The sequence below is a fragment of the Chelonia mydas genome, chromosome 23 (genome assembly GCF_015237465.2).
Source record: "Chelonia mydas isolate rCheMyd1 chromosome 23, rCheMyd1.pri.v2, whole genome shotgun sequence".
Lineage (NCBI taxonomy): Eukaryota > Metazoa > Chordata > Testudines > Cheloniidae > Chelonia > Chelonia mydas.
The window spans coordinates 5,668,727-5,677,687 of NC_051263.2; the positions used below are offsets into that span (position 1 = coordinate 5,668,727).

Genomic DNA, 8,961 nt, shown 5'->3' on the forward strand with positions numbered 1-8,961 from the left:
CCCAGCCCAGTGAAAGTGAGTGAGGGGGGGGAAGAGTGAGCAAAAGAGGAATGGGGAGGGGGGGAGTGAGCAGAGGTGGGGCCTTGGGGAAGGCGCAGGGCAGTGGGAGGGGCAAGGGTGTTTGGGTTTGTGCAATTAGACAGTTGGCAACCCTACTCAGAGGCCTCTCCCACCTCCGGCTCACCTCCTCGTCACCCCACAAGGAAATGCTCCGGATCAGAGCCTTGGGCCCATCCAGCCCCGGACCCACCCCCAGATCAGAGCCACTAGCCCAACTAGCCCAGTATCCACTCCCGGATCAGAGCCAGGGCCCATCCAGCCCCGTATCCACCCCACGCCCCCCGGATCAGAGCCATCAGCCCATCTAGCCCCATATCCACCCCCCAGATCAGAGCCATGGGCACATCCAGCCCTGTATTCAGCCCACGGATCAAAGCCAGGACCCATCTAGCCCCAGATCCACCCCCCAGATCAGAGCCATGGGCCTGTCCAGCCCCCAGTGCAGGGCCCCTGCAGCCCCATACAAGGCAGGAGACAGGTTGTTCTTCGCCCGACCCCAGCTGTTGCTGACACCTGGAGGTACATGAGACTTGCTCCCCCTGCTGGCTGACTGGGTCACTGCAATGGGCCCTTGCACCCTGCCCAAGCCAGCACCCAGGGACTGAGCCAACCCACGGGTCGGAGAAATGGGGGGGGGGGGGGTCATGCCCAGTGTCCTGCGGATAGAGCCCTTGGGCAGGGACTGGCTGGGGCAGGGAATGGTGCATGGGGCCTTTCCCCTCTAGGGGGCACTGGCTCCCATCCAGCCCCAGGGTGGGGCACTGGCTGGCTAAGGAGAGATGCACCCCCCTCACCGGCACTAGCCAGGTCCCTCCTTGGCAGCCCCAGCAGAGCAGCTGAGGACTGAACAGGCGCTGGGTCCCGAGCCCCCCTTTTGGCTGTGGGGGTCCCGCCCAGGCAGGGGCAGCGAGCGGGAAACCGGGGGCAGTCGGGCCACAGGGCTGTCTCGCTGGCACCGTCTGTGGGACTGATTCCTGGCATCAAACGTTACCAGATTTCCTAGCCCTGGGCCCCAGAGGGATTGGAGTAGATGAGGGGCAGGCCCCATGCACTGTCCCAGTACAGGGAGAGGCCAAGGCTGCCCTGGGATTCTAGGATCTCCACGCTCAGAACAGCCCCCGGGGCAGATGGGCCCACGAGACCCAGAGGGCAGAAGGGACTTGCCCAGCTCAGAGCAGGTCAGTGGCGGAGTCGGGAAAGGAACCCAGGAGTCCTGACTCCCAGCCCTGTGCACTAACCCTTGAGTCTACCCTGCTCCCTGAGGCACAGCGCCCCCTAGCGTTGCACCAGGGGATTGGGGCTGAGAGCCAGGGGAGAGCGCCCCCTGCTGTGCCCCCATGCTGCTCCCTGCAGCACCTGGAATTTCCCCCTCGAGGGACTCCCATGCAAACACCGCCCAGCCCCCCCCGCTTAGCTCCTTAAAACTGAACATATCCCAGGTACAAGGTAGGGGTGTTCCCAGCATCTGCTTCATCCCCCCCGATCCCATTACTGCCCTGGCAACTGCCCTCCTCCCCCCCAGAAAAGCCCCCCCCTGTTGCCCCCCCCCCCCAAGAACCAGCCAACCTGCTCTTTAAACAAAAACAAACAGAAGAATCAGTTTATTGACAAAAAACAAAGAGAATCACAAGCTGATTTGATTCCCCCCCAACCCCCGGAGGTGCCTGAAGCTGGGAGCGTCCCCCCACCAGACACCCCTGTGTCCTACACTCCCCCCTCCCGACACCTGCTCCCCCATTGCGCCCATAGGAGCCTCCCTGGCCCATCCCGCTGGGTCCAGGCATGGCAGGGAGACCCAGTGGGACCCCCCCACACAAGAATCTCCCCCGAATAACCTCCCAGCCAAGGCACAGCCCCATGGGGACCCCAAGCCAGGTGGGGACAGATCCATGGGGCCCCCAAGCCAGGCATGACAGGGGAGCAGTTAAAAGAGGGGGAATCTTCTATTCCCCTGCCCCAGACCCTTTCTACCTTTGGCCCACCCACACCATGGGATGCCCCCAGCACACAGCCCCTCGGACGTGGCCCCATTTCCGTGTGCGTCTGCTCAGCATTTTGGTATGAAGATTCCCCTGCCCCAGGGAGCACGGGGTGCATGTGTGTGGGGGAGAGGGGGGGAGGTCAGTCCCCCATGGAAACCGGGGTCTAGGCACTTTTCTCTCCCACCCCCTTATTCCCAGCTCCCTGTGGCGTCCAGCCCGTCTCAGGTCGCTGTGCTGCCCACCAAGGAACGCTTGTTGCCTACGATGGAAATCCAGTGGTGGGGGTGGGGGTGGGGACCGGACATCAGCGAGGACCCCTTAAAGGGGCTGCTGGCTGAGCTGGGGGGAGGGGTCACCCACAGAACTGCTCCTCTTCCTTTTCCCCACTGCTTATGAATTTTGTCCTTGGAGACACGGGATGCCAGTTTGTTATTGTAGGGTTGCACAAGGATCTTTGTTGTCATGGGGATTCAGGAGTGCCCCTGGGTTGTTACTGGGGGGCTCTGAAAGAGGAGCACTGACAAAGGGGGACATCGCAGCCCTAGGCTGGCTGAGCAGTTACAGGGCCAGCCTCCCCACTTGACAGAAGGAAACTGAGGCCCGGAGAGGTGAAGTATCTAGCCCACAGCTGCACAGCAAACCTGTAGCAAAGCCTTGGATAGAACCCAGGCGTCCTGGCTCCCAGCCCCCTGCTCTAACCACTAGACCTCACTCCCCTCCCCAAGCTGGGGACAGAATCCAGGAATTCTGGCTGCCATCCCCTTGTCTCCTTCCCAAACAGCCTGGATCCTACAATCATCAACAATAAAGGTAGGCCCTACTGTAAATCAACCCCATCTCCTCTCAAAACTGTTTCTCTGGCCAAGGAAGCTGGGGTTCCCCCATTCAAACAACAGGAACCTCAAATCTCTCCAGGGCAGTGTCTTCCCAGCTTTAGCCCCATAGGGAATTGAACCCAGGAGTCCTGACTCCCGCTCGAAAGGATTAGTGGGGACTGGGTGTGCACTGGCACCTGAATATCGGGGGTGGGGGGGGGGGGGGGGTTAGGAGCTAGCTTTCGCTGCGGGCTCAGCTGTAACTCTGTGCGCTACTGAGGGCTCACGTGACATTAGTCTGGTGGGTCTCCTTCACTCCCCCCCCCCCCCCCCAACCACACCATTCAGCCAAGCAACCTCTGCTCGTGGCTCCCAGTCGGGCTGCGGGTCGGGCTCGAGGGGCATCAGCCAAGCCAGTGGGGGAGCCGAGGGCTGGCCTAGTAGGGGGCTGCAGGTCAGGAGTGAGGGTCACCGGCAGAGCTGGGGGTGGTGGAAACAGGGCTGGGCTGGCAGGGGGCTGCGAGTTGGGAGTGAGGGGTACCGGCAGAGCTGGGGGGAGCCCAGGGCTGGGCTAGCAGGGGGCTGCAAGTCAGGAGTGAGCAGACTGGCACAGGTAGTTGGGTGGCAAGGAGGCACAGCTGGTCACCCTTCCCCTCGGGCTTTCTACTCACAGGGTCCCTGTGCTGCTCTTCCCGGGGGAAGGGGGGCTCCCTTACGGGCCCAGCTGGGGAACCCACAAGAGGGGCGGGGGGGGAAAAGAGTTCCCCAAACCTTGGAACCCAGAATGCCAGGAGCTGAGCTGCTAAACAAGGTGTCCAGAGTCTGGCCCCAAGGCCCGGAATCCCCCCCTGGCTGGGAGAGCGAGCAAGGGATGCGATATGGGGCCCTTCCCCTCTAGGGGGTACCAGCTCTGATCCGGACCCAGGACTGTGACAGGCAAGGCTCACATCCCTCTCCTCGCATGGAGCGAGTTTGTGGGTTCTCAGCTGCTTCCATTGACTGGCAGGAGCCGCAGGCCCAGTGAGCCATGGAGATTGACACATGGCACCCTCACCCCAGGGGTGACGCCTTGCCAGGCCTGAGACACATTAGCAGACAGGCAGGGAGTCCCTGCCCCAGTTGCATGCCCTCTGGGGCGGAAAAGAGAGATTCCATCTCCAGGGTGGCCCAAAATGGCCTCTAGGCCTCGCTCTGTCCCTTACCACTCCCACCCCCAAACCCCTTATGCTGCTATGTAGCAAACCCTCCCATCTCCCCCCAAACACACACGCGACCCCCCCCCCCCCAGTTGGTTATGTAGATATGACCTCATATATAAGAGAGCTATGGAAATATTAAAAAATAGATTATACACAGGGCCCCAGACTGGGAAAGGTTAAAAAGGGCAATAAGTTAATTGTAGCGCCAGTTATTCCTGAGGCCTCTTGCTGCCAGGGGGCCCCCAGATCACAGGCGAGAGGGGACCCCCCACGATCCCCCCTCCCAGCTCTCAGTTCACGGATCACGCTCCTTTTTGACTCGCACGTCTCCGGCCAAGATGGTGGCGATTTCTCCCTGCATGAAGGCCCAGGGCACGTTGGAGCCGGCCAGGGGGCACTTCTCCCCGCTGGGACAATAGACCTCGCCGGCCGCCCCCTGGGCTTTGATGAAATCGCGGGAGCAAGGGAAGCAGAACTTGTGACAGGGCACCGACGGGCACTGCACAAAGTGGGTGTCTTCCAGCCGCTCGTGGCAGATGGTGCAGCACAGGGGGGCGCTGCTGGGGCCGCCCGAGGAATCGGGGGCGCTCTGGGCGCCGGCCGAGTCGGTGCCACCGGCCGAGTGGGCCCCGGAGGAAGAGGAGGACGAGGAAGGCGCCTGCCCAGGTTCGCCGTTGCGGGGGACCAGCCGGTGCTGGGTCGAGGCGGCGGGCGAGGCAGGGCTGGCGCTGTTTTGCCGGGCCGTGGTGGAGTGGACGGGGTTGGCGTCCTTCGGCGACTGCCCGGCTCCCAGGGCGTCGGCGACGTTCTTCAGCGCAGTGATGGGCGAGGGGTCGTTGCGCAGGGCGCCCTCGGGCCCGGGGGCCTGGCCGGCGGGCGCGGCAAGGTGGGCCATGCCCGGCGAGTAGATCCCGGCCGAGCCTTGGGGAAGCCAGTTCTGCCTCTGCTGTTGCTCCTCGCCCGTCAGCTTGCCCGCCGCGCCCCCCTCGCCCTCCGGCTCCGGGGAGGCTTTGCGGCGCCGCATGACGGCCCGGGGCGGCATGGCCCGCACCAGGGCGCTGGGCAGCATGGCGCAGCTGCTGTCTAGGAACTGCTGGGGCAGGGCCTCGGGGGCCGGGGGGTCCCGGAAGAACCGGACGCCCTCGGTGAAGAGCTCCCCCAGCAGGTGCCAGTCCCCGGTGCCGTGGCGCTTCTCATACTCCAGGTACTTGTAGCCGGAGGAGATCACCTTGCCGGGGTCCTTGAGGCAGTCGTGAAACATCTGCTTGGCCAAGGTGAGGACGCCGGCGTAGACGCTGCCCGAGCCGCACGGGTACTCGACGAAGAGCTTCAGCTCGAACTCATAGCCAGGCCGGGGGGCGGCGTCGAAGGCGAAGATACGCCCCACCAGCGCGTGGTCCTTCTTGAAGCGCACGTTGAAGGGGGCGCAGGCCGAGAGGGCCAGCAGCTGCTCCCGCACCGCCTTGGGCTTGCCGTGCCACTCCTCCGCCCGGCCCCGCAGGGCCTCGCTCAGCTCGGCCAGGCACTCCACGTTGCGCTGCTTCTCGTATTCGCCGTAGGGCCCCCGCGCCTTGCCCAGCTCCCCCAGGAGGGGCGAGGAGGCGGCCAAGCCCAAGCCAGGCCCCCGGGCCCCCAGCCCCGACACGGCGGCCAGCAAGCCCTGCGGCGCCCCCATCAGCCCCAAGCTGGGCGGCACGGGGCCGATCAGCGCCCGCCGGGCGGTGGGGCTCTGCCGGCTGCCTTCGGGCCCCCCGTCCTCCGCCCGGGCCAGGCCGTTGGGCAGCCGGGGGCTGAGGGTGTAGTCGCCGGGCCCCCGGGCCCGCTCGTAGCGCTCCAGCCCGGCCCTGTCCAGGGGCCCTCCGTCCTTGGCATGCTTGACGGCCTGGGGCCCCGGCGAGCGGGCGTCCTGCATGGCGTGGCTGCGCTTGAGCTGCCGCGCCGTCTCGATGAGGAACTCGATGCGATCGGCCCCTTCGAAGTTCACGCAGCCCCGGCACACGGCCTCGCTGAAATCCCAGATCATGGCCCACGGCATCTTGGGCAGGTCGCACAAGTAACACCACTGCCGGCGGGACGCCTGCACCGCGGCCATGGTGCCGCCGCCGCCGCCGCCCCCTCGCGCCTTGCGCGCCCCGCGCAGGGCCCCGCGCAGCCTAGGAGCGGCCCGGTCCGCGCTCCCCCGCCGCTCCGCCGCCCGCTGCGGCTGCTGCCCTGCTCATGGAGAAACTTACATAACTCCGCCGCGGCGCCTGCTGGGACATGTAGTCCCGCCCGCCGGGGCCGTCTTAAAGGGGCACACGCCCGGCCGGGACCCCTCCCCCGCCTCGGCCTGGGGTCATCAGCCGGACCCCTCCCCCCGCCTGCGGGAGTACGGGCCGTTCGTGAGAGCCCATCCAGGGTGGTTAAGGATGTTGTTAATGAATGTTTTGGTGCAGTTTCCTCTCCCCAGCTTGTTGTACTAAGGGGGGGGAAACTGAGGCCTGGCACAAGAAAGGGATTTGACCAGGGTCATCCAGTGAGCCAGTGGCAGAGCCGGGGCCTAGCTCCCGTTCCCCGTCCAAAGTCAGGAATAGAACCCAGGTGTCCTGGCTCTCAGCCCCGCCCCACAACCACTAGACCCCACACCTCCTCCAGAGCCAGAGATAGAACCCAGGCATCCTGGCTCCCAGCCCCCGTCCCGCATCGCACTGAGGCTGGCCCCACCAGATCGTACAGTGATAGCAGCACCCAGGGGCTCCCCACTTCAATCCCAGCTGGTTTGACCCCCCCCCCCACAGCTGAGGGGCTGGAGCCAGACCCCCCCCCCCCGGAGGCTCTGGATGGGGAGAGTGCCCCCTACGGAGCGCCCCCTGCCCCCATGGTTTGCCCCAGCAGGGGGCAGGGAGGAGGCCATGCAGTAAATGAAAGGGGGATGGGGGGTGTTCGACCGGCTCCTTCCAAGGAGGGGGGGTGGGGCGGGATAGAGGCCTGAATGCAGCCACCTCTGGGGTGGGACCCAGCGAACTGCGTGGCACCAAACACACAGACCCTCCCTCTTCAGTACCTGGGGGGCTCAGAGTCACCCCTGCCCCAGGCACTGGCCCCTCGCACCCAGCTTTTGCCGTCCGTCCGTCCATCCTTCCTTTCACACTCATCCATCCTTCTTTCTACCTTCCCCCCCCCTCTCTCTCTTCTCCCATCCCCCCTTCAGGACGGGTTTGGCCCCGGCGGGGCGCGGCCCTCACTCCCTCTCGCCTTGACTGGGGAAGCCGGCGGGGCTCCAGCCCCGGAAGGGTTAATAGCTCGGTCCTGCCACGGGGGGGGGGGGGGTGAGAGAGGGACTACGATTCCCAGAATGCCCCGCGCCCCCCCCCGACCCCCAGGTGGCCGCGCGGCGCCCCGCGGACCCGGCCCAGCCTGGGGGAAACGGGGGTTGGGGAAGGATCCATCCGCGTGTGACCCCCCTCCCCACCCGGTCGGCCCCCAAGGAGGGACCGGCCCGCCCGCTGCAACCGCAGCCCCCGTCCCTGGGAGGGGCTGGAGACCAGATACCCCGGTGAGGGGCGTGCTGGGGCTGGGAATGGCATGTGTGTGTGGGGCAGTGGAGAGAGGGGTGCAGAAGGGGGTGGGGTGGGGTCTGGATAGATGTGGGAGTGTGGGGATGGATGGACAAAGGGGTGGGGGTGGAGGAATGGTTAGAGGGGTGTTGGGGGGTGGAGGGGTTGGGTAGGGGTGTGGGGGGGAGCGAGGAGTGGGGGAGGGAGAGAGCAGAGAGGAATGAATTAAGGGATGTGGGGGGTGGATAGAGGGGTGTCTGTAGGGGGGATGGAGGGCGGGGTGTGGGAGGGAGGGAGGGACAGAGGGGTTGGGCAGGGGTGTGGAGGGAGGGGTGGTGGGATGGAGGGGTGTCTGTAGGGGGGATGGAGGGAGAGGTGTGGGGGGAGGGATAGAGGGGTGTTGGAGGGATAGATGGAGGGCGGGGTGTGGAGGGAGGGATGGAGGGGTGTCTGTAGGGGGGATGGAGGGAGAGGTGTGGGGGGAGGGATGGAGGGGTGTTGTAGGGATAGATGGAGGGAGGGACGGAGGGGTGGTGGGATGGAGGGGTGTCTGTAGGGGGGATGGAGGGAGAGGTGTGGGGGGAGGGATAGAGGGGTGTTGTAGGGATAGATGAAGGGAGCGGTGTGGGGGGAGGGCGGGACAGAGGGGTTGGGCAGGGGTGTGGAGGGAGGGGTGGCGGGATGGAGGGGTGTCTGTAGGGGGGATGGAGGGAGAGGTGTGGGGGGAGGGATAGAGGGGTGTCGTAGGGGTAGATGGAGGGCGGGACAGAGGGGTTGGGCAGGGGTGTGGCGGGATGGAGGGGTGTCTGTAGGGGGGATGGAGGGAGAGGTGTGGGGGGAGGGATAGAGGGGTGTCGTAGGGGTAGATGGAGGGTGGGACAGAGGGGTTGGGCAGGGGTGTGGAGGGAGGGGTGGCGGGATGGAGGGATGTCTGTAGGGGGATGAAGGGAGGGGTGTGGGGGGAGGGACAGGGGGGTTGGGCAGGGGGGTGGAGGGAAGGGTGGCGGGATGGAGGGGTGTCTGTAGGGGGGATGGAGGGAGAGGTGTGTGGGGGGGTGGGGGGTGTTGTAGGGGTAGATGAAGGGAGGGGTGTGGGGGGAGGGACAGGGGGGTTGGGCAGGGGGGTGGGGGGAGGTGTGGCGGGATGGAGGGGTGTCTGTAGGGGGGATGAAGGGAGAGGTGTGGGGGGAGGGACAGGGGGGTTGGACAGGGGGCTGGAGGGAGGGGTGGCGGGATGGAGGGGTGTCTGTAGAGGGGATGAAGGGAGGGGTGTGGGGAGAGGGACAGGGGGGTTGGGCAGGGGGGTGGGGGGAGGGGTGGCGGATGAGGCTGCTATCTGGTGAGATCAGTGGGTACCGGTGGCAATACA

General features: G+C 65.7%; 1 protein-coding gene across 1 annotated transcript; it reads right to left on the reverse strand.

Moving 5' to 3' along the window:
* Window positions 1-1,632: 1,632 nt before the first annotated feature.
* On the reverse strand, window positions 1,633-6,283 carry IRF2BP1 (interferon regulatory factor 2 binding protein 1). Its single transcript, XM_037884545.2, has one exon. The coding sequence runs from the start codon at window positions 6,146-6,148 to the stop codon at window positions 4,352-4,354; it is 1,797 nt and encodes a 598-aa protein (XP_037740473.1). The 5' UTR covers window positions 6,149-6,283; the 3' UTR covers window positions 1,633-4,351.
* Window positions 6,284-8,961: the final 2,678 nt, after the last annotated feature.